Raw genomic sequence first — 26,141 nt, forward strand, 5'->3', positions numbered from 1 at the left:
GGTTAGGCATCTGCCTTCAGCTCAAGTCATGATCCCAGAGTCCTGGGTCCTTGCTCAGCAGGGGGCCTGCTTCTCCCCCTGCCTGCCGCTCCCTCTGCTTGTGCTCTCTCTGTCAAATAAATAAATAAAAACTTAAAAAAAAAAAGGGGCATTAGTGGTAATTTAGAAACCATAGTATCACTGCTGGTTACCAAGTCCTGGTGGTCTGTCTCTGTTATCTCTTAAAGCTCTGTACTCCTCTCCATCCCCACACTATTTTCCCATGTATGATAATGAAGTAACTTGGTATAAGAACTATTTTATTTTCTTCTTAAGCTACCATGTAAGAAAAATAGTGTGCAGATGATGGTTATATTGTGACTTGATGAATTATAGAAAATCAAATGTCAAAAAATCAAATGGTGTCCATTCTTTGTGCTGCCATGGGACTTTGCATGTACATAAATGTGGCACTTGTTCTGTTATAGTTTCATTCTTTGGAGTCATGCCATAGCTTGGCACTTAAAACCTGCTGACCTTTCCAGTTTCATCTCTAGTTGTTGAACCCCTACTCACATTTATGCACACATTATATATACCCTAAGCACCAGCTTTACTAAATTGTAGCTCCCCAACATGCCATTTTTTAAAAAAGATTTTATTTATTTATTTGACAGAGAGAGACACAGCGAGAGAGGGAACACAGCAGGGGGAGAGGGAGAAGCAGGCTTCCTGCCGAGCAGGGATCCTGATGTGGGACTCGATCCCAGGACCCTGGGATCATGACCTGAGCGGAAGGCAGACGCTTAACGACTGAGCCACCCAGGCGCCCCCCCCCCCCATCATGCCATTTTTAATGGCTCTTGTTCTCATCCTTCCTTCCTGCCACCTCTGCTTAAGTCAGCCTCATTTTCTGGCCCTACTGTTACACACACTCATTGTTTGGTGCTAGATGAACCCCCATCTCAGAACTCTAAACTCTAAAGCCATTCCCAGGCATAGATTTTCCATGGTGTGTGTCTGTGTGTGTGTTAGCAGAGTACACAAGCACTTTAGCAAGCAGGTTATTCAACTGCTCTATTTAGCACTTGCCTAGAATTCTCCAGTAAAGTTAAAGCAGAGTCCAGGATTAAGTTGTGTGATTCCTGAATTTTCAGGAGATGACATATTGCCTTTGGTGCCAAATTTGATTAAACTTGATAACTTTAATGCCACTTGGTTCTGTTGGGGAGGAAGAATTAAATTGCTTACTCTAGAGAATGATTTTTTTTCCCACTGAGGAGTAGAACATTTATTAAAATTATCTTGGTGACCTGAAAGAGAGAAATGTACTTTTCTTCCTCAGCAGAAGCAGGTCCAGGACATTATTAGCACGTAGTAAAAATTGAATAATTGAGCAACACTGACTTCTTTGGGATTCAGCCTTCCAGCCCCTGCTGTGTGATTAGTTCTGTCCAACCTGCTGGCATGCTTGAGCAGGAAGCCTGCAGAGGATTAGGAAGGAAAAACCCTTTAGCTAATCTCAGGTACTGAAGACATTTGATTTAATTTTATATGTTACACATGGTAATCTGATCTCCCTTGGCAACCTCCAGTTCTGCCCTACTTTATAATCAGAGGATGGCAGGACATTGCAGATTTGATGGCATCACCTGAAAGTGACTATAGAAAACAGAATCTGCTTCAAAAGAGGAGAGAAAAAGGTCACTAAAAAAGAACAGAAGAACCTGAGTCCCCTTAAAGAAAGGACAGATAATTCTCTATAGCTTAGATACCCATGAGGATTTCACTGATGAGAAAAGTTCAGGACTATCTATAGGAGAGCAGTTTGGGAAGTGAGGGAAGGGAATCAAGTCCTGTAAATCTTTTAAGGGATAATAATTTGGGGCGCTTGGGTGGCTCAGTCAGTTAAGCGTCTGCATTCAGCTCAGGTCATGATCCCAGGGTCCTGGGATTGAGCCCCACATTGGGCTCCCTGCTCAGCAAGGAGGCTTCTCTCTCTCCCTCTGCCCCTGCCCCCTCAACTCATGTTCTCTCTTGCTCGCTTTGCTCTCTCTCAAAGAAATAAATAATCTTTAAGGAAAAAAAAGGGATAATAATTTTATCATTTGTGAATTGCAGTTAAGGTTTTAATTAAAAAATGACAATAGTAGTTAATATTTGTTAAGTACATGCCAGGAATCTTACTTGGTTCTTTACATATACAACTTCATTGAATCCTCACAGTCTCCCTTCAAGGGGAGTATTAATATCCCTTTTTGGATGAGAAAACAAGTATTTATTGATCTCTTAAAGTATGGAGGCTGGAGGAAGGTAGGGCAATATGGACTATAAGGTTTCAGCTTTGGGAGAACATTTTTCACTTTTTTCTATGATCTTAAAGTCCTACAAATCTTTTTATTTATTTATTTTTTTAAAGATTTTATTTATTTGGGAGAGAATGAGAGAGAGAGAGAGAGCACATGAGAAGGGGGAGGGGCAGAGGGAGGGGCAGACGCCCCGCGGAGCAGGGACCCCGATGCAGGACTCGATCCCGGGACTCCAGCATCATGACCTGAGCCGAAGGCAGTCACTTAACCGACTGAGCCACCCAGGCGCCCAGTCCTACAAGTCTTAATAGCCTCTATTCCAAAATAGTATACTAATGCCCATTAATGATAACCTTCAGCCACCCAGAATAGTTTAAGTTACATTCATCTTAGTCTAACGCTTTCATTTTACCCATTAGGAAACTGAGTGCCAGAAATTTAGAAATTTACTGGGTCTCCTGACTCCTAGTAATTTGTGTATTTTACCATGCCCCTGTACTTTTCAAAGAGGGCTTGAGTAAATGGGAGGAAAGAAGGATGGGGTCTTGTCATACTATCAATGGCATTAGGTTGAACTAGCAAAGTAGACAAACTACTGAATCAGAAGGTACTGATGAGATGTTTAGGCATTGGGAACAATTCTAGTTCTTACTTGGCCAGTAATTAATTTATTCTGCTTGACTCATGTCTGAACAATGTAATACACCTAAGATTTCCAAATAAGTCTTTAAAGGTATTTAGTGCCTTACTGGTCATTGGAAGTTTAAAAGGACAGGACTCTACATATGAACCGTAACGTGTGTGTGTGTGTGGGGGGGCAGGTCTTGAGGTAGAAGTGAGCGATAATGAATGGCTACTTTTGTGGCAGGTGGATGCAGAGACTACATATGTTATTTTATCGACTTACACATGTATGCTTCTGTCATGTTCACAAAATGCTATATAATGAGATAGGTCATGTCATTAGCTTTCTGTAAAGTGACAGCTTTGGGAGCCTACTGGCAAACTGAGAAATCTTAGTATCACACTTACTATGTAAAGCATTTTATATGAATTTAATTTAATCCTTATAACAACCATAATTGTGAATGTTATCTCCATTTTAGCAACTTTTTAAAGTTTTTTATTAATTCTTCCCAGAACATTTTCTCTAACATTTTATTATGAGAATTGTACAATGAACACCCATATACCCACCTAGATTCTATAATTGTTACTATTTTTCTGTATTTCCTTTGTTATATATTTTGTCATCAGTTTATCCATCCACTCATCTTAGTTTTTGTTGTATTCCAAAGTGAGTTACGGATGTTGGTACCTTTTACTTCTAAACACTTACATGTGGACATCATTAATTAGATAGAGTTAAAAATGTGGTAGCCCTATTAAAAAAATGAAAACAAAAAAACTGAGGCCTTCAGTTCTGTTTGGGGGACATAGTAGGTCCTCGTTCACTTTTGGCCTTCCTCTGTGAAATACTAAGATACTTTAAGAAAAAAAGTGAGCTACTCATGTTAAACACTTATACCTCATTAATGAGATAGAAACCTGTTCCTAGGCCACAAGCAACCCAGCACTGCAAAGTGGCATCTTTCCTCATTTCTGATTTTAAATGAGAATGAAGTCATTGCCACATTTCTGAACACTAACTCCTCCCCTAAAAAGGAGAGTTTGATTAGCAAATTAGTTAAGCACTTTAGTAATGATATTGTAACTTCATTTCAATGAACATTTTTCCCCTTTTCTCTTCTTCTGGGTGTGACTAAATTGCCTACAGCATGCTGCATGGTTGCTGGTAAAACAGGAAATGGGGTAAGTAATTTAGGTAGGGAATTTTTTCTACCATTTAAATATAAGCTACCTGATTCTTAAAGTACTTTTACTACTACTCTCTCTTTTTTTAGAGTGAGTTCACTAGCTCCTAGAGAAATTGAAAGAAAGAAAAAAATTTTATTATATGAATTTAGGTGTCAACCTTGTTAAATTAGTTTATTTGCATGGCACATTATTAGTAGTCTATTAAAGTGGATTCATTTTTTTGTAAATTTAACACTGAATGTAAATATGTATTTTATATTTTTACATTAGGCACTCATATAATGTAGCTTGGCAAGCTATTATAAAAGAATAAATTTTATACTAGTCTTAGAAACTAAATTATAAACTATACTATAAAAGATACAAAGTAAAATCCTATTAAAAGCAGAACAACAGTGAGTTTATACATAGGTAAAACATGTAAAACATAGGTCCACGGTCCTTTATCTGAAACCCTTGGGGACCAAATGGTGTTTTGGAATTTAGAATTTTTTTAGATTTTAGAAATGTAATATGGTGATAAATACCATATATAACATACCCCTCCCCTCCATGGTCTGAGGTGGTACTCTATAATCAAACACATTAATGTTTCTGCAGTGAAACATAAATATTCACATTAAGTTTGATACACAAAGTCTCTAAACAGCCTCACATATTCAAGTCAGTGTTTGTTTGCCAACTGGTTTAAGAAAAAAAAAAGTCTTTAATTTTCCAGACCTTTTTGGATTTTGAAACTAAAAATTCTATACCAATATAAAAAGGGCCACATGACTACTTAAGTTTCCTGTGCACTCTGGATAGAAAAGCACAAAGAGAAGTATAGATTTCTGTATTAGAATCTTATACTTGGTTAAGTGATTTATTAAAAAAAGTAATTGATTTGGCCTTTTTTTTTTCACATCTGCTTTTCTGAAAGGGTAATAGCCGTATATCTAGCAAAGGTTTTAGGGTTTAGTTAGGTTATGTTAAATTAGTCTCAAATGCTTGTGACTCTGACATAATAAAATTTGATCCTATGTTTGATAAATTTTTTAGCATAGTCAAGGCATGCTATTTTCTAAATGTTTCCAGTTTCCATCCACATTGGTTGTGAGTTGCTGTTGTTATTCTCTATCGAAGAATTTTAAACTAAGCTTAGCTCTTCCAAAAGATCCTGTTCAATATAGAGATATTGGCACAGAAGAAATACAGAATACTAATCTTTTCTGTCAGTGTCCGTAGTTCATTCTAAATTCAAAATATTGTGGAGGAATCATTAAAGAATTGATTCAAGGAATTTAGAAAAATTAATCGAGCCAAAAATTAATTTTGGCTCATCTTTCCTCTGGAATGGTTGTCATATTGTATCTATAGCAAAAGTGATTGCAGTTGACATCCTCATCAGTAGTTATCTGACACAGGAGAAAGGGAAATGCAGTTACTAAGTACTCAGTTAGGACTGAATTTACCTCAATGACAACTAATGCCTCCAAAGGACCATCAGGCATATGCTAAGAACCTCTGTGAAAACATTTACCCTAAATTATATTAGAAAAGTTATTAAGGCACATTGAATTTGCAGGATTAAAAATCTGGCATTTTAAGTGATAAATTTTTGCCTTGTATAGAAGGTTAAGATTTCCAAGATGTCTATTAACCCCTTTCTACTGTTCTTTAATCTGGAAAGAAAAAATTCCTATAGGTTTTTTTTTTTAATTGGACTAAGATGTCTAAATCTATTTCAAAGACTATGAAGGTTTTAAAATACCAGTAATGTCTTAACCCATATTTTGGATTGCTTTTTGCTGCAACTCTTGGTACTCTCTAGAATCTAAACAATGTTTAAATAGTTTTCTATTCTTGTGTTTTCCATTTCAACTTTTTGTCCTTTGAGTTCTCAAACATTAATTACTTTTCAACTGTGATGTTATTTTATGCAAATATCATTAAACTGTTGGTACAATATCAAGATAGTCTTTTAAAATACTTAAAATGTTTCTGATATTCAGAGAATTAGGAACAGTTTAAGAAGTTCAAACAGTGTTTCAATAAGTTCTTGAATGTAGAGAGTAATTTGATTCTTTGTCAGATGTAGGGTTTATTTGAGTTTTTCATTGTTAAACCACAATCCCAAAGCATATGAAAGCATTCTGTGTAACCAGTTATACCTCAGCTGGATATAGAATGTGTACATCAACCATTCCTTAATTTGTATTCTTAGAGGAAAGTCGTCCCTATATGTTTTTTAGATCAATTAAATTTCACCATTAGCTAAATTATTTTTTATTTTCTAGCTGCAGTTAGTAGTGTCTTTTTGTCTTTAAGAATTAAATTACAATGAATTTTTGATATAAGTAGTAATTTCTATCAGTGAAAATTGGACATAGAAGAAATGATTCACAAGTTTGTCCTAACATCTCTTGTTAAAAGCAGCCTTGTATATAGCCATAAGACTGATTTGTAGTTTATAAGACTGATTTGAATAGTGTGGACTTGTTAATTCTTTAGTGATATCATAGTATTCTTAGCATAGCAAAGCAGTTTTAATAATATCATACCATATGTGTTTTTCTTTCTTTTTACTTGTTCCTTTCTTTTTTAAAAATTTCTTAATAGGCTCCATGCCCATCGTGGGGCTTGAACTATGACCCTGAGATCAAGAGTTGCATGTTCTACCAACTGAGCCAACTAGGCACCCCCTTCAGTTCCTTTCTATGACAATTTTAGGTTACAAACTAAAAGCTAGAGATCATAACTGGGACTTCCCGAAACCTATTTATTGGCTCATGAGTAGATTTGGGGGGAATGTCAGATTTTTATTCAGACATTTTTTTGATATTAAAGTGACAAGCATTTCAGCACATTGATACTTTAGGACTTAATGTTTCTTCTTTAGCACTGAAGTATAGCTTTTACGTTGATTTCCTAAAAGTAAGCCCCGTTATCAGGAAGAGAGTAGATGTAAAAATTTTTAGTCTGGATGAGATTATTGTAATACACAGTTTTATTGTTCCTGAGCAATAAACAATCCCTTCTATTCCATCTTTCTGTCTTCTGACATATAATCCTAGAATCTGGCAATGGTAATTCAGAAAAACTTATTAGTATACCTTTGTCTTTGAAGCTTAAAAACTGTCTTATATACCATTTTAAAAACCTGTTTTTCGATTCTACTAGACTACAAGGTCCATGAGCTGAGGAATTTTTGTCTGCTTACTATCCAATGTGTAAAAAGTGCCTGGGACATAGTAGGCACTCAATAAATATTTTTAAATAATTGCATAAATTATTTCCTTTAGCAGAAAAAGTAAAGTTTTCCATTTCAGTGAATTAATTTTTATGTTATTCAGAAAACAGAGTCTGTCGCTGGGAAGAAATGATATAGTTCAACTAAAAGAAGCCTACAAATGGATAACTCACCCCCTGTTTTCAGAGGAACTGGGTGTTCCCATTGATGGAAAGGTATTGGGTCATCATCAGCATTGTTAATTTCATTCTCTGGTTTTACCAGTTTTACTTCATTATGTGGCAGAGTTTTGATTAGCCAAAATAATCTTCTCTTTAACCCAATGGAGAATTTTTAAGCTTTTAAAATATTAATTTCTAACTCTTAAATTGAGAAAGATTTTATTTTTTAAGACTTCTTTGTGATCTAAGACATTTATGAATGTAACAAATGTAGTATACCCTAATTGACTTTAAAAGATTAGAAATGAATCTAAGCCTTTAATATGTCTATAGTTTAATTGGAGAGACACATGTACTGATAAAGCAATACAGAAGTAACTGTGAATAAGTGTAGAGCCAACTCCAGACTATTTAAATTCAGTTATCTGTGGTTAATCTTGTTTTCAAATACAATCAATCAACTATAGTGAGCATGGGTTCAGCCTATCCTACCTTGTTGTATCTCAAGTCCCTCTAATTTTAGGTGAAGACTGCCTTTGAAACCAGGACACTTAAGCCATCTCCCCTGTTCCATAATGGACCTTGCCTCAGTCTCCAGAATGGACTGAATTTTAGGAAAGAGCTCAACAAGATATATTCCCAGCTCATCTTAAATTAGATTTTTATAGTATGACTTCATTGCTTCATGATTTTGCTTGAAGGAAATTCCCTGAATATCAGACACACCCCTATTCAAGTAAAATCACAAAACCATCTTTCAAAGCTAATTAGTTAAGAAAATTTTTTACCATTTAGAATTATATAGCTCTGTTTCCTTCTGTTAGTAAGAATAAACTCTCTCCTTTAAACTGAATACTGACAGAATAGAGAATAAAACCACTTCACACATATACGGAGGGGAAATGAGGTAATGAAAGTACTTTGGAAATTAGAGAAGTCATTGATGCAAAATATTTTTACCTCAAACTTCAGTTTTGAAGCATAAGTAATTTTACATGTTGAATTAGTGAGAACAGAAAATAGAAAACAAAAGATGCAACAATGTTCTAATAGATTCAGAATGAGTGAAGTTTTCTTGAGTAAAAGCAATGTCTTGTAATTTTAATTTTACTGTGTAAATTAGAGAGCAAAAAAAATTTAGCTATTCAGAGTTGTGATTCTAGAGAAGCTAATATGCTTGTTGACAATCCAATGCAATCAGTAAATACAGAAATACTCAATAAAAAAGATAAAATTGTTATATGGTATGGCATTTATCATTTTTCTCAATGTGGAATTTTGTTCTCTGTGAAGATTAATGTACATAGAGTATGAAATTGTGCTTTTTTTGTATACAAGGATGTTCATTGTAGCATTTTTTAATAATGGAAAAGTTTACAACTTAAACATCCAACAGTCCCTGGAGTTGAAGAGATGAAAAGTTGTCCACAACATAATATTAATTAAATAAAGCAATTTTCCAAAAGTATGTTTAATATCCTAAGAAGTATATACATTTATGTTTATATTCATAAAAATGGCTAGAAGGAAACACACCTATTACTATGTTCTACCTCCGTGGTGTGGGATTAAAAATCCATTCTGTGTTTGATTATTTTATAATTTATATGTATCATTTTTATAATAAAAATTAAGATTTCTCTTTTAAAACTCAAATCCGCTAAGAAGTTTGAGTACTTAAAGTGCCACAAAATAAATAATAAAAAATAAAGGCTCCCACAGAGATTTTAAGCATGTGAATAAAATGCTTTTGCCTTGCTAATAATTGTAATCATAGGAACAGTTCTCTCTTTCCAATTCCCTGAATTCTCTTTCATCTTCACATCGAATTTATATACATGAACAAAAATCATACAAATTTATTTTAAAATTTGTTTAAAAAATTTTTTTGGTAGAATAACTAGTGAATGAGCTTTAGAAATAAAACAAAAAACAAAACTATTTCCTTTCCAGCTGCCCCGTGCACAAGCTGATTTGAGAACAGTAGTATTTCCAGTTTTCCTTGTCACTGTTTGTGAGCCAATCTTTGAGAATTAATTTCTATTTCCATTCATAAGTGGTTAGATGTTGGTTTCCTTTTGCTCATTTTTAAACTGTCTTTATAATTTTTAGAGCTTGTTTGAAGTGAGTGTGGTGTTTGCTCACCCAGAAACAGTTGAGGATTGCCACTTCCTGTAAGTTGCTACACAAACAACAATGTCAGTTGTGTAACATTGTTAATGCTTTTTTGGTTTTCATGAAACAGTGTTCCCCCTCTTTGTAATGAGCATATCAGAACTTGTCATGTCTGTTAGTAGGTTTAAAATGTGCTATCTAATATAAGGGTGTAGGCATACCAGTACAGCTGGTATAGGGATTCATTTTGTCTGCTCTTGATATCTTGAGTTTAGCAGCCATATATATTAAAATATATAAAATATATTTGAATTATATTCACCCCAAAATAAACTCATTAACTTTTTTTATTAACTTAAATTTTACTTAGACGTACAATTTGCCCAGATTGCTTCAAGCCAGCCAAAAACAAACAGGTAAGGATTCCTCCTTTTTATTCTTTATTGAGTTTTGTCTGAGCTGAATATTCTGATTAACAGCAAAATGATATGCGTTAGAAATACTGGCAGTGTATTATACTAAGAATCATTCTTTCAATATTTCCATTTGCTACATTTATTTTTATTTTTTTCTACTCTGAATGCCTTTGCCTCTAGCTAGGAAGTCATAACACAAACATTCTCATATTTGTGTCACTGTCTGGGTTGTTTCCCTGGTGTTGTTAAATTTAGAACCAGTGTTTCAGTGATGTTACTGTTACCCATTTGGGGGAAATTCAGCTTTTAGGTTTTAATCCCCAAATTACCTCATTGAGGAAAATCCATGTTAATTATTAGCATTCCAAACTTTTGTCTAATACCCATTTTCTAGGAATTAGTATTTAAGAAATATAATCCAAAATAAATTATTTTACTTAGGACAATCTGAATTAATATGGCCTGTTTCAGGCTACATTTGCAAAAGGACATTTTATTCAAACTTCCCTTTATTTGATGTGAGCTGGTCTTCATATTAATGAGCAAATTAGTTAGCATATATTTTTAGTTTCTACTATGCCAGAAGGGAATGGCAAGGTAATGATATTGGCAAGATTTCATGCCACAGATACCTAGCTGGTTTTATGCAGAGACTCAGGCATTCTTAGTTTTACTACATCTATTTTGCTGTTATGGTTGTTAAGAAGAATATAAGCATATTACCAAAGATACATCTATTGGTCTTTATTCTTGTCTTTGATTAATTGCCGAGCCTTTTGGAACTGGGTGCAGGGTGGGTGTGCAGGGAGAGTTTGTAACATTTGTCGAATGCCCTGTACAGAAATAATTTACAAATGCCGGCAAAGCCTAAAGCACTGCTTCCCACCTTTCTCACATCATGGTACACCTAGAACATTACCTATGTGTTCAACACCCTGAGGTTAACAAATGAATTTGCTCTAAGTTGGAGGCAATGGGCTGGGGAGTTCTCTCTGTCCAGGTCCTGCCCCTCTGCCCTTGTGACTTAGAGGGCTCAACATCTTAGGTACAATTATAGCTTATTGCTTTGCCATACCAGTTGGAAAGCTCTGTCCAAATAACCTGTAGCCGTATTTATATTGAAGATCTTGTTTCAGTTTTTGTTATCTTTGAGGAAATATACAAGTACCAGCACCAAATAATGGAACAAGGACATTTTTGTCAAAGCATCATTGATACCACATCATTTGGCCAGTAGTATAGGTGTATGTAACTTTCCTGCCTTTTTGCTGGGAGCAAATTACATGACTTTTTGAGGTTCTTTCAGGCTTAAGATTTCAGATCTTATCAATTAGGCACTTATTTTTCAGTTTTAACCCTATACCTAGGGGTTCTCCAAAATATGGTTTAGAAAACTATTGATTTGATGATAAACCGTTGAGATGCCTACATTGTGCCTCTTTAGAGTCAAGCGTAATTTCTCCAAACAGAAGACACAATTATGATTTATCATAATAAGCCATTTTATATGCACTCATTTGTTCTAGTATATCTACAATGTGGTTTGGCTTTTCTTGTCTTAAAAAAAACCCAGTGTGGGACATTTGTTGTAGATGCCCTTCTCTTCAGCATGGTGAATTTGTTTAATTTATCTGTGGCTGATTAGTGATGTTGAGTTGCTAGATGCCAGGTCAGGCTGGTTGGCTCTATTTACCTCTTAGCCTGGCAACTTGCTGCTAAATTGTTCTGCTAGATCTACCTGTTATTGTGGACATAGACTGAATTGAAAAGGAGGGTTGCAGGGAGAACTGACAGTATGAATGCTTATGTTTTATTTTCTTAAGCTTTTAAGTATTTCTGTCCTGTAAGTATGGTTTAAAATGATGTCATTTCTCCAACCATGTTCTGTGTTTCACCTCCGATGTTTTCTCGTTTTCTTGCCTGGGTGATAAAACGTCTTTTCTTTTCATTTTTACCTTATATAGTCAGTGTTCACTAGAATGGCAGTTATGAAAGCGTTGAATAAGATAAAAGAAGAGGATTTCCGCAAGTAAGTAGAAGTATAGAAACATGGAAGCATCATGGAATTTTCAAATAAAAGGAATGTTAGAGATAATCTGGATTATCTCTAAAACAAAACTGGATGTATTTCAGGGATGACGATTGTGTCTTAGTCATTGTTATATCCCCACTCCCCGGCATAGTACCTGGCGTGTAGTAGCGTTCAATAAATGTTTGTCAAACTGATATTTGAATTTATGAATCAAATCCAACTTCTTTATCTTTAGAAGAGCATATTGAGGGAGTTGACTTGCCTAAGATTTCAACTGGGTAATAGAGTGGACTTAGAGCCAGGGTTCCTGACTCTCCAGCCCAAAGCTGGTCCCATTACATCCCTCATTCTGCATTTCGAGTATTATCCATCTCCAGAAGAGGGAGAAAAAGGCTCATGAGTTCTTTACTTGTTAAAATATGCTGCAATACAATAAAGCTTTTAATTCTCATTGTGTTCATTTTATTTAATAAAATATTATCATAGTTATCCTTCCAGAATATCCTTGAATAAATTTCAAACAATGAAGCTGTGAAGAAGGTTTTATTTATTTTACTGACTAAAAGCAAGCCTCAGAAAATGGAAATATTTCTATTGAATTTTAGAAAGTAAAATTAGCTACTCTCTACAAGCAATAGTTCTTGAGTTTCTAAGTAATTTTTTTGTTAAGACATCTTGGGAAACTGTGGCATTTTCAAGCCAAGCATTTGGAGTAAGTCCATATCTAGTCATTTACAGGTAGACTCCAGTCCATGGCTTTGGAAGTTCCCAGATGGTAGACAGAAAATAGAGCCATATATTGCTCTTTCCTGTCTGTCTTCAGTTAGATTGAAGTTTCTTAGCTAAAAGGGCAGAGTCTGCCACATTCCACTTTTTCTGGCCCTGAGGTCATAGTTGGAATGAGAAAGGGAGAAAAATGGCAGAGACTCTCCCCACAGGTGGGACTTATTCCTGTGACTAGTCTGTCACTGCACACGAACTTTACCCAAATGATTAAGGGTTTTGTAAGCTGGCACCAAGTGTTTATGGATAGCAAAATGGCTAAAGAACCTGGAGAGGCTTCCACTTCATAAATACGGTTTTTCTCTCAAATCTCAAGGCTGTTAGAAATTATCATCTGTGAACCTGAGGCCTCCTAAGTGAAAGGTAGTAGCAGAGCCCTGATTTACTTAGTGCCACTCTTGTGTATTAAAATGTACTTGAGGCCTAAAAGACCCTTATGATTCCGAAACTTAAAGTTAGGGAGTGGCTTAGTCCATGAGACTCGGGCTCTGTGTGTCTCAGACAATGCTGATTCATCCTAGTTATGTGGTTCGATATCATGTCTGGAAAATAGTAGCTGTAAAATTTATTTTGTTTTGCAGGCAGTTTCCTTGTCCTCCAAACTCACCAAAGGCTGTATGCACTGTTCTTGAAATTGAGTGTGCTCATGGTGCTGTTTTTGTGGCTGGTAAAATATTTAGTCTAGAATATACTTACACTGTCAACTTACTCTCCTTTCTGAAAAACTCAAATGACTCCTCTGTTTCCTTCTTATTTTTATTATTAGGTTCTGATTAGTTACCTCTTTTGAGAATTAGGACTGATAGCCAAGCTTATTTTAGGTTCTATAGGCATTTTTAAGGTCCACTTAGTTCTGTTATTTAAAATGCCATGCCAAAGGGAATGATACTTCTCAGGTTTTAATAGTTTCCATCAGAGATGGCCAGTACCCATAGAAATATGGGGAGATGCAGAGACCTGAAACCGATCAGGAGAAACTTAGCCACAGAGAGCATGAAAGTGAACTTGAAAAAATAATTTTATCATCTGCAAAATGACTGAAGACTGAGCTTCTGAAAAAAAATTGTTGCATTGACCTTCCTAAGAGGTAATCTAGCAGATAGTTTTTGTTTTGAAAGCTACATCTATTTCACAGTAATACCTGAAATGAAATTGCTCTCTAGTCTCAACTATAATACCCTTCCCCCTGGTAATGAAAGCTACCTGCCATTAGTGCAACTTTATTCTTAAAGCAGTGAATCATGTTCTGTTAGGGTTGTGGGGTTTTTTTAAATTACAAAAACTTCAAAATTTCCTGTATTTGAACTCTTTGGAATATATTATCACCAATGAGTATTTCATTAAAAGTATTATTAATCACAGTAGTTGTAGTAATCGCAGTAAAAGCAGTAGTTGCTGTTTTGTTTTTTTTTCTAATGACCCTTGGTGTGTTCCTTAATATTACTTCTTCAGTCAGTCAATCAGATTAATAAATATACTGAGCATTCCTTTAGAGCTCATTTGATGATTCATATGATGTCTTTATCCATCTCTTCTACTGTTACCTTAAATCTTTTAATTATTTATATATCTGTGCTGGCTTCCCAAATTAGATTGTTAGTTGAAGGCTAAACATTGTTTTATGTCATGGTACCTAGGATATTGGCACTCAATAAATAGTTGTTTTATCCTAATGTGTTAATGATACCATTCCATCCAGGCTACCTTATGTTTCTTTGGCAGGGAGATATAATAAATATTCCAGGAATTTACCACAGACTCCTTGGATAATTGATGGAGAAAGGAAGCTGGAATCTTCAGTGGAAGAATTAATTTCAGATCATCTTTTGGCAGTATTCAAAGCAGAGAGTAAGTGTTATAATATTTATATTTTAAATACATTGTCATTCATGAATAGGTTTCTTGGAGGTGGCAAGAAGGATTTCTAAATTTTGTAAATCACCGCTAAATCTGGGCTCCTTGCCTGGCAGCTTCCCATGAACAGGAGTCACCATGTCCTGAGCACCTCTGACTTGGGCTGGATTTCTTTAAAGTATTTCTTTCCTTTCTCAAGATGACTGGGCAAATGCAAAACCACTGAAACTATTTTAAGTGAATGTCCTTAAGCTCTGACCTTGGGACACCTCAGACTTGGCCTCTTTTGGGGGAATATGAGGAAATTAAAACACAACTTCCACATCCAGTGCTTGTTCAAGAATAATCACTGGCAAATGCCTAGCTCCCATCTTAACTGCTAAAATATCCTGGGATGAAGTTCAAGACTAGAGAAAATAGATCAACAGCTACCATTTTACAACGACCTAATGATAGTATGTTGTGTTTTCATTTTCCAGGTATTAATGAGCCCAGGTTTGTGGGATGAGTCAGATCCTGTCAGGTTTATGTTTTCTTTGTCTCAGTAGGTTTGTCAGGTCACGGGCAGCATAGAGCCTTGTGATTTCACCTAGGATTAGACTAGAGGAAAGGGGCTAAGATTTCAATTGCAGAAAATAATGTTGTACATCAGGAAAAACTGTAGGCAGTAAATAATGATTTACTTTGAAGTGGGTCTCCTAGCATAATTAGACCACTTTTTTTGAGGAACCAACTAGATATCCACCTTCTCTCTGAAAAACCTTAAGACAGACCTGCTTTAGGAATGGGAGGCAGGCAGATGATGAGAAGAGATATGGCTGTCCCTTCCAGTTCTCTGGCTTGTCAAGAGGAAAGAGCACTTTAAACTATATCCTTCTTATAATTTGTTGCCTATTGGGTTGGTGAACCCTCTTTTTAAGGGTCTTTAAGAATTCTTTACTGAGGGGCCCCTGGGTGGCTCAGTCGGTTAACTGTCTGCCTTCAGCTCAGGTCATGATCCCAGGGTCCTGGGATCGAGCCCCTCATCGGGCTCCTTGCTCGGCGGGGAGCCTGCTTCTCCCTCTGCCTCTGCCTGTAGCTCCCCCTGCTTGTGCTTTTCCTTTCTCTCTGTCAAATAAATAAATAAAATCCTTTAAAAAAAAAAATGTTAACTGAATAAAGAAGAAATTAATCTAGCAACCTAACATTTTCCAAAATCTTAGCAGTCAAGACTCTGGGATATTGGCATGAGTTTTTACCTACTTAATATTTACATACTGGTTACCTCATAAGAATTATCCAAGTTATGAAGAAGTGAAAATCAAGCTTTAGCGCAAAAAGTCTCTTCCAAACTCTTTTTGGGGCCACCTTACTTTCTTTCTATAAGATGATTCAAGAAACTTTCAGTTTTGATTATTTGGGTCCTAAGGAAGCTCCCATTACCAATAGGGCTGTTGGGAGGCTCTGAAACAGCTGTATGTTTCCCCCTTGCAATCTTTCATGAAGTTAGCTTGGTTTCATTTTCCATTTGAGGGGGGAGAAATTATACCCAAACTGAAAATGAAGTAAACTGTGTGTTTAGTGTCTGTAATTGTATCCTGAGGAAATTTATTGAGAGCTGCTTGAGAAAAAGCAGACCTCTGGGCTTCTGTGCTAAATGGCTGCTTCTTGGGGATAAAACCTGTTGTTTGAAATGCCTGACTGGTAGCATCAATTTGCTAAACCTGTGCATCTCAGATATATTGTTCTTTCTGTGGTTCATGTCTGACAGCTCTGGGAAGATGGTTCTGACTGTTGTACTTCTATGGTTTACAACTCTCTGAAAATAAGCAGTATTATATGAAGTAATCTAGCTACTTATATAAAGATTCCTTCCCCATGGGGCACCTGGGTGACTCAGTAGATTGAGCATCTGACTCTTAGTTTCATTGTGCTCTGTGCTCAGTGCCCGAGTCTACTTCAGATTCTCTCTCCCTCTCCCTGTTATCTACACTCTCTCTCTCAGATAAATAAATAAAATCTTTAAAAAATTAAATAAATGAATATATAAAAATAAAAAATAAAGATTCCTTTCCCTAAATGGGAGATACAAACTTGTTGCTCAGTTACTTTAAACAGGCACATCATATTATCCCCTCACTAGTCCCCTAGTTAATGAGTAGTAAACTTTGACATACTCTCAAAGTCAATGTGTCTAAGAAATTTTCCCCTAACCCATTTATTATTTCACTTATTGAATAAATATCTGTCATGTTATTTCCCTGCTGAAAACTTGTCAATGACTACATACAGGATGAAAGTCCAAACTACTGAACTTGATCTTCTGAGGCCTTTATTATCTGGCCTCTGCCCATTTGTCAGTTGCATCATCTGTCTGCCCTGGGTATATGGACCACTGCAGACTAGCTAAACTGCTGAACTGCTGATCATTCTTACCCTTGGTTGGTTTTGGTTTTGAAATATCTGTTCCTTTGAGCAAAAGGCTCAAAGAACTTGCAGAATTAGGGGGATAAGACAAGGCATAATGTGAATTTAGAAAACTCACCTGGCTGGCTCGGTTGGTGGAGTATGTGACTCTTAGTCTCAGGGTTGTGAGTTCGAGCCCCAAGTTGGGTATAGAGATTACTTAAAAATAAAATCATTAAAAAAAAAAAAAGAAAACTCAACCAAATTTTAAACATGTATTTCCTAATACTTAAGATGGTAACTCCTTTTCCTTTTTTTGTCAGCTAATATCCATAATTGCACAGGAATAAAGGGTTAAAGGTTACCCCCAAAAATATTCTTTATGAAGTGTCCAAATTTGAAATACTTTTCTAAAAGATATAATAAATGCCCCTTCTTCCTTTGTCTAGATTTAATGTTTCTCTGGACTTCTCAAGAGCCTTGCTTTCTGCAACTCTTTCTTATTAATGGGCTAGAATTTGTGGAAGTTTTATGGGCTAGTTTATGAACTGGAGATTTCTGGTCTGATTTAGCTGTCACTGGTAGACTTATCTCTTTGTGTCCTGTTCATTCCCTTCACCCCTACCAGGGACAGGTTATGGCTCAGTCACTGTGGATCCCCTGGTGCCCTGGTTTGGAGATGGAAGTGGGCAGGTGTAAGACAGATCACAGCCCCAGGGAGTCAGTATCTTTCAGCTTCCCAAATACCACCTGGACTCTCCATTTAGCTATCCACCCCTACTTAGTGCTACTCTTGAGTCTGTTGACTGCCTAGAAGCTACTGATGTTACTCTGGTTTTTATTAATAGCTTAAAAATGGACTATAAACATGGAAGGGAGGGTTCTTTGGGACTTAATGGTTCACAGAATCCTACTCCTTGCCTGGCTTAGATTCTCTGCCTCAAGAAGAGCCTGACCCTGTAGCTTTCGCAGCTGCTTACCTGACCGGGTCTCAGGTGTTAACGCAACAGCTTAAATTCTAGGCCTACATTGGATATCTAGCCCTTACCTAGCCAGCCCTGCGTTGCCACTTTTGGTGAGATCCATAGCTTTGAGCCCTGGGGGCAGAGAGGAGCCTACTTGACCCTGGCGGTACATGACAGACAACAGCTCAGAGCCTATTTCCCCAAAGTGTTGACCTTGGCTTGCAAAAGGGATTTCTTAGAGGTGAAAGAAGAATGAAATCCTACTTTCTTCACAGCTAAACATCCTAGGGAAGAGGGCTAATCTTCAGTGTCATTTTCATAGGACTTTTCAAGGCTGTTAGCCTTCCTTTTTCTAAAATCTACATGAGACCTTTACATACAGACTCTTTTCTTGGAAAAAAGTGGCTGTCAGAATGGTGTTCACCCTCCTTCCACCTTTCCCATTTGTCCTTCCCAGCTATCCCATTCTTCCTCATCTTGTGCTCTCCAAAGTGGCTGGGCCATTGAGGAATAAATACAAACCTCATAGCTCATGCTTGTAACTGTGTTCTTTGTACAGGAATGTTCCTGTATGCTTCCTGTCCTAGCCCTACCCACTATATTACAGTCCTTACCCCTCCACAAACAGTAAGCCCTGGGTCCATCTTGTTTGTCTCCCCAGGATCTAGCACAGTGACTTGCACATGCCCACTGTAGATACTTGTTCCTGAATGAATAAGTCAGGGTGTGAGTCTGAGTTCTAGCCTCCAATATATGTGTTCAGAGATCTTACACTTTGCCAAATTCTAATGACTGACCAGAGTTCTCCAAACATAGCAGCCTTTTCTAATCCCTGCTCTGAGATGATTGGTCTTGCTTTCCCTGTGCGCATGAGTATGGACTCTTCAGCCTGTTTTGTGGTGGTTAAGAGACTCTGGAGTCAGATTGTCTGGTTCAAATCCTGACCTTATCACCTACCAGTGATGTGATCTTAGGCAAGTTACCTATCCTGTCTGTTTCATTTTCCTTGTAAGTAAAATGAGGATAATGATAGTACCTACCTCATAGTGTTAACATATATGAAACATTTATAATAATGCCTGCCTGTGGTAATGTTTCCTATGGTGATGGTGGTGAAGTCATCAGTTTCGTATCTAAGGAAGTTGTCATATAACCCCTGCCCCCCCCTTTTTTATACCATTTTCCATTCTAATATTTGCAGCTTTTTAGTCTAGGATGATCCATCTATCTTAGAATGAACACCAGTTTTGTGATCCCAGCTTAGGTTTGTTTAACATAAATAATTTGCTTTAAAACCCTTTTCTCCCCCTCTTCTTCTTTTCATAGAGTTTAATTTTCAAATAAATGTTTTTGCTTTGTTTTGTTTTAAGGAAAAAAGGGAAGATGATAGATTTTTCACCATAAGCTTGTGGCCAGGCTTGTAGTGGAACCTTCCTCCAAACAGTGCTCTCTCCCTTTGGCTTTCCCCTTAAGGTCTAGCTTTGACATCAGGAACAGCTCTGCCATTTAATCATGTGGTCTTGGGAAAAATAGTTATCCTTTTAGAAGCTTGGTGTTCCTTTATTTAATACCTACATCATAAGGTTATAATAAAGATTAAAGGAAATAATGTATGCAGAATTTTAGCTCAATGCCCAGCATATAACAGGTGCTCAATAAATGGTATTTCTTACTATCATTGCTATTTTTATTAGAGGTGGGATGACTATCCCTTGGAATTCTCCTGTAGATTGTTTAAGACAAATGAAGTTTTTACCAAAGGGTGGGAATGAAAATCTTAGGGTTATTATGTTACTGATTATTTTTCTTTATCTGCTTTGCAAAGGTTTTAATTTTTCCTCCTCTGGAAGAGAAGATGTAGATGTGAGAACATTAGGAAATGGTAAGATTGCAATAGCGTCACTTGATTAGAGCTAACTTTCAGACTATCACCCTTCTCAGACAGCAGGTTCACTGTAGTCACTTAGTTAAAACCAAAGTGGGCAGAGCCCAGAGCTTCTCCCAGTGAGGAAGCTTTGTGGATTGTGGAGCTACCTTTATAAATTATATGATTGTGTCTTAACAGGATTCATTTCTTAAGAGGCCGTCCTTATTGCATACCTATAGGTTCTAAGGGACTTTTATGTGCATTAACAAGGCGGTGCCTGAGTTTTTCCAAAAGTTTGCTTATTAATTGTTCCGTTTGATAACATTTCAGCAGTACCAGTATAGTTTTCAAAATGCACATCTTCATTTAAAAAGCGATTCTGCTCTCTTAGCCTCCATTTCTCTCATTTTACATTGTTGCATTACAAAAAAGATGATGAGAGTTAATCCTGAGCTTGAGATTAATAGTCCCTTCCCCTTATGGAATCATAGCTTTTCCATTTCACTAGTGGATTTGACTTAGAAGAATGGATTTCAGCCTGGTATACCTGGGCATTGCTGTGTGTGATAACGTTACTTTAGTGTAATCAGGTCAATTAGCAGTTGTTTGAATTTTATTTTGTAATTAACACAGGCTTGTTCATGGACCTTTGGGAAAACAGTCATTTTCACATATTGCCTGTAGTGGGGTTTAGCAGCCCCCAAAAAGCCCCTTGATTCTTTCACACATCCTTCCCTCTCCCAGATGTAGTCATGTCACTAAACTTTCAGTCCTCTAGAGCTCAACTCGTTTTTTCACACCTCCTAACCCTCTTGCATTAGCCCAAATGTTAACTCCATCAACACGTTTCTGTTTCATGACGGGTGTGTGCTGCCAGGAAGGCCCTTTGCAATTGAGCTGGTGAATCCTCATAGAGTACATTTCACTTCACAAGAAATTAAGGAACTTCAGCAGGTAAACCACTTCATGACATGGAAATTGTCATGTTTCTGCAACTCTGTAACTGAACTAGAATTGCTAATTGTTTTTCCTTTTCTGCTACTACAGAAAATTAATAATTCGTCTAACAAAATCCAAGTTCGTGACTTGCAGCTTGTCACAAGGTAAGGGTAGGCTCACTGGAGCTGATCTCAAAAGGGAAGTTTTGGTTGTAGGTCATTTATCTGTTAAGGAAATTGTATCTAGAATATATAAAGAACTCTTACAACTCAATAATAAGAAAACAACTCAATTAAAAATGAGGGAGATGATTAAGTGGACATTTCTCCAAAGAGGATATACAATTAATGAATGAATACATGAAAAAAATGCTCAGTATTATTTGCCATTGGGGAAGGGCAAATCAAAACCTCAGGATAGCTCACTGTACCCTCACTAGGATGGCTATAATCAGAAAGACAGAAGAAAAACAAATGTTGGCAAAGATGTGGAGAAATCGGAACCCTCATATATTGCTGTGGGATTGTAAGCATGGCCCCTTTGAAAGACAGTTTGGCAGTTTCCCAGAAGGTTAAATGTAGAGTTACCATTATGACCTAGCAATACCACTTCTAGATATATACCAAGAGAAATGAAAGTGTACATCCACACAGAGACTTCTACATGAATGTTCAAAGTAGCATTATTCATAATACCAAAAAAATAGAAACAACCCAAATGTCCATGGATAATATATGGTATCTCCATACAATGGAATATTATGCAGTAAAAAAAAAGGAAAAAAGTACTGACTGATATATGCTCCAACATGGATGAACCTTGAAAACTTTATGAAGTGAAAGAAGCCAGAGACCACACACCACATATTGTATGATTCTATTTTATATGAAATATTCAGAGTAGGGAAATCTGTAGAGATAGAAAGTCAATTAGTGGTGCCAAAGGCTGGGGGAAACAGGGCATGGGAAGTGACTGCAAATAGGTATGGAGTTTCTTTTTTGGGGTGATGAAGTATTCTAAAATTAGATTATGGTGATAGCCACACAACTCTGTAAACATGCTAGAAATCACTGAATCGTACAGTTAAAATAGGAATTGTATGTAAATTTTATCTGAATAAAGCTATTTTTAAAGAAAGGGAAGTTTGGGGAAAGGCTTGTGTGTATTCTGTGTATTTAGATAAACTTCCTTTTACTGTTTTTGTGTAGAGAGGCAATAGGACATATGAAAGAAGGTGAAGAAGAAAAGACCAAGTCCTATAGTGCCTTAATATGGACAAATAAAGTCATACAGAAGAAAGACATTGAATTCCTAAATGGCATAAAGGTAGCTAAGTGCTCTAACTCTTTATTTTATTTTTTGATTGCCTATAAAAGAGTCCTTTCACTTTTAGTTTATTACTAGCAAGTCATAGAGCATGGGCTTTGGGGAATGTAAGACCTGCTTTCAAATCCTGGCTTTGCCATTTGCTGGTTGAATGACTGGGCAATTCATCAAGCCTGTTTGAGAGACAGCATTGCTAGTGATTAAGAGACTGCCTCTGGGCACAGATTGCTTGGATGCAAATCCTGGATCTGCCTTTCATAGTTGTGTGACTTTGGACAAGTTGCTTATCCTCTTTATGCTTCAGTTTTTTCATCTATAAAATTAGAAGAATGAAATGAGTTTAGTCATATCAAGCACTTAGAACAGTATCTGGCACATAGAAAACCTCAGCAATGCTATTATTATATTTGGCCATCTGTAGAAAGGAAATACAAAATAGAATTGACCTAATAGAACTGATGCTAAGATTAAGTACATAAATAAAACATATTATAAATTTTTAAGAAGGATAGTATATGTACAGCACAAATATTTGGGCACATGCTGGATTTTCCTTCGCATGAGCATATCACTGTAGAGGGTCTGCCTATTCATTTGCATATTTCTTCCCACCTGTCCTTGACTCTTCCTGTAATGATAATTTACTCTCAAATGTAAGGAATGAGCATAAATGGGCACAGAGATGTTTACAGTTATCACAACATTGTTTAAATGGGCAATATTTGTAATAATTTAGATGACCTACAAGAGGAGAATGGCTTAATCTTACCATTTATCTGTATGATGAGCTATTGCTAGCCAGTTGTTAGAAATTATGTGGTAGATGACTATTTATTAACAAAGGAAAATGTTCCTGATAGATGCTAAGGGGGAAGAAAACAAGCTATAAAGAGTATATAGAGGAGGATACATTGTGATTTAAACACACACACATGTGTGTGTTTGTGTATACACATATATATGACTATGTAGAAAACAAATTGTATGGCAAAAGATACCATAAATAGGATTTATGCTTATGAAAAATAGACAAAGGATATGAATAAGCAGCTGAAAACGAGCAACTCCAAATGGCCAAGAATCATCTGAATAGATGTTCCACTTCTGGATTGAAGTAACAATAAGACCTCACTTTAGTCCTCTGAGACTAGTAACACCTACTGGGTGGCATGGAGGAGAAAGCTAGTTGCATACTTTGTCAGTAGAAATATAAAGTATTTAGCCTTTTTGGAAGACAATGTAATGATGACTGTAAAAATTAAAAATATACTGGTCTTCTACCCAACCCTTTTACTACTGGCAATCTATCTGGAAGAAATAAAACTCCATTGCATAAGTATATGTGCACAAAGATGTTTACTTGATTCAAAGCGGCAAAATCAACAGCACAACTAGGAACAAAGTGAATTTCCTTCAAAAAGGAAAGGGAAGAACAAGCTGGCATATTATAAAGCTATTTAAAAAAAAACTAAAACAGCATGTGATCCCATTTAATTTGTTATTTTATGTATATATACCTAAAATTGTTGGAAAAAAGGATAGAGGTAGGTCTACAGCTATGACTTACAGAAATACCCATGACATTATGAGAAAGAAAGTGAAGTGCAGAATCATGTTTATAGTATAAGTGTCTGGTGAAAGCATAGGAGTCATTTACCCGCTTAGACAAGTTCATCTCTAACCTTGGGGGTGGACTATATCACCCCCAGAGGGCCTCCAGGTCTCAGGTTCTGTGATTTTGTATCAGAAGCTATTGGCTTTTGGCCCATTATCTAGGGCCTTTAGGATGATAGTTTAACTCTAGACAGATATCTTTAAGATTACAAAACAAATTTTTTTTTAAAGATTTTATTTATTTGACAGAGACACAGCGAGAGAGGGAACACAAGCACGGGGAGTGGGAGAGGGAGAAGCAGACTTCCCACTGAGCAGGGAGCCTGATGCGGGGCTAAATCCCAGGACCCTGAGATCATGACCTGAGCGGAAGGCAGACGCTTAACGACTGAGCCACCCAGGCGCCCCGCAAAACAAATTTCTAAACCTCTTTTCCATCACGTGTACAAGTCATTCAGAATGCTGGGGGGAAAATTAACTCATTTTAAAAATAGATTCAGGGGTACCTGGATGGCTCAGTTGGTAGAGCATGTGACTCTTGATCTTGGAGTCATGAGTTCAAGCCCCACATTAGGTGTGGAGCCTATTTAAAAAAAAATAGATTCATCATCTGGAGGTAGCTATATTCAGAGCTAAATCAGAAATAATGCTGAATAATGCTGAAAGATGATTTTGGAGGTACAGAGTAAGCAGTGAAAGGATCTCTTTAATGGTTCACAGCCCAAATAGACTGATGGGACTAGCTGACTTCTAATAATTTTTTGTGTTGGGGTTAAGACTATTTTCAAATATTCCTATTGTCATCAAAAATACAAAAACTGAGTTACTGTCCCATTTTGAGAAACAGTCACTTTAAATTTACTACGTGTCTCTTCTTTTTTAAGGGCAACCTACTTTTAAGGAAAAAAAATCTTTTGGGTATATGCATATGTTTTTCTGAAAATTCAGCAGAATGGGGCCAGCAGAGTGCGTTGTTAGAGTAAATGGTTTCCTTTTGTCTACTGAAAGCAAGCAGACACAAAACACACACAGGAGTGTGTGGTGATCGAGCGTTATGTTGGAAGTCCAGTGGTGGGTCTACCAGCTCAGTTAGTACTTCCATTGACGAGTTCATGGTTTGCAGTCCTGGGAGTGAGTAGCAAGAAAGGAAACAGGGAGAAGAGCACTCCTTGGTCATTCATTTGAAGCCAGCTATTTCTGTATTCTACAGTGGAGGCTATATCTGTACAGATTCCTTAACAGTTCAGCCCTGTCCTTTTTTTGTCTTTGTGGCCAGAGAAATGTCAAACCTTATGGAGACAGCCTATCTCAGCAGAACAAAGTGCCTCTAAAATCAAAGCATTAGAGAATCATAAAACTCATGAATTAGGAGGGGCCGTTGACTCACTGCTATGATCAAAACAGTCACACCATTTCCAGTATAGTCTTTGTCAGAACTTGCTCTTTCTTTCTTGGTAGAGAACTTGATAGAGGGGAGACCAGACAGAAATCCTTCTATTCTTAGCATGGCTTCAGGCACTCCCAAATCATGTAAATTAGAAAGGAGTTGTTCCAACAAGAAATGGCAGAAGATTCAAAGTTCTTATGAACCTACATTTCTCGTTATGCCCAATATCTATTTTTAAAACTTAGAATTAGTTGACCTTCTACAATATTAATCTCTCTTTCTTGATTTATATCTTGTGACAAAAGGAAATCTCTAATTATAAGAAAAACAAGCCCGTGCCCCTAAAAAAAATCTGAATTGTAAAAAAGGCATGCAGTATTATTATTCTCAAGTAATTTGAACTGGGCTTACAAATACTGAGAGGTCCTGGTTTATTGTACACACTTCTTTGCAATTATTATATTGAAACACTACCCTAAACAGTGATGCAACTGTTAATTTTCCAGATATATCTTCTCATACAACAACAACAAAATAACCTTGTACGTAGGTGTATGGTTGTCCTTAAAACATGCATACTGCTCGTACCCACCAGTGATGCTGAGGTCTCACCTTCTACAAATAGCCATTTCTCACCTCAGCTCTGTTAGGTCATCTGTTGGGTTGCTGGGGGATGGGGGTGGGTGGGTAAAAACAGGTCTTCTAGAAGAGCTCTGTTAAAGTAAAGAATAGACTAGAACTCCAGGGTCCTGCTCAATTCAATTAATGGATTAAATATTAGAGCAAAAGAAACCTTGGGGGTCATTTACTTCAAAGCCTTTTTTAAAAATGGCATACTGGGGCCCAGTAAGTAACTGTGGATGAGGTTATGAAAAGTTCCACAGAGCCTGAACCTTAGGGAATACAATTTATTATAGTATTAGTATCTACCCTGACAGTGATAGATGAGGTCCTCCAAAGAA

General features: G+C 36.6%; 1 protein-coding gene across 4 annotated transcripts in view; it reads left to right on the forward strand.

The window, feature by feature from the left end:
• PUS10 (pseudouridine synthase 10) overlaps nt 1-26,141 on the forward strand; it is a 70,842-nt gene that overhangs the window by 37,933 nt on the left and 6,768 nt on the right. For all 4 annotated transcript variants that reach the window (XR_012379818.1, XM_025868682.2, XM_025868683.2 and 1 more), the window contains 11 exons: nt 4,066-4,100; nt 7,439-7,550; nt 9,609-9,670; nt 9,982-10,027; nt 11,992-12,056; nt 13,424-13,509; nt 14,565-14,690; nt 19,872-19,928; nt 20,791-20,867; nt 20,961-21,016; nt 22,061-22,178. Coding sequence is in view for 3 of the 4 variants with exons in the window: in XM_025868682.2 (XP_025724467.1) it covers nt 4,066-4,100; nt 7,439-7,550; nt 9,609-9,670; nt 9,982-10,027; nt 11,992-12,056; nt 13,424-13,509; nt 14,565-14,690; nt 19,872-19,928; nt 20,791-20,867; nt 20,961-21,016; nt 22,061-22,178 (840 nt within the window). In the remaining variant the exon portion in view is untranslated. The remainder of the gene's footprint in view (nt 1-4,065; nt 4,101-7,438; nt 7,551-9,608; nt 9,671-9,981; nt 10,028-11,991; nt 12,057-13,423; nt 13,510-14,564; nt 14,691-19,871; nt 19,929-20,790; nt 20,868-20,960; nt 21,017-22,060; nt 22,179-26,141) is intronic.

This window comes from Callorhinus ursinus, unplaced genomic scaffold (assembly GCF_003265705.2).
Source record: "Callorhinus ursinus isolate GAN/ISIS: 27379988/994484 unplaced genomic scaffold, GSC_fseal_2.0 scaffold10, whole genome shotgun sequence".
NCBI classification, from domain to species: Eukaryota; Metazoa; Chordata; class Mammalia; order Carnivora; family Otariidae; genus Callorhinus; species Callorhinus ursinus.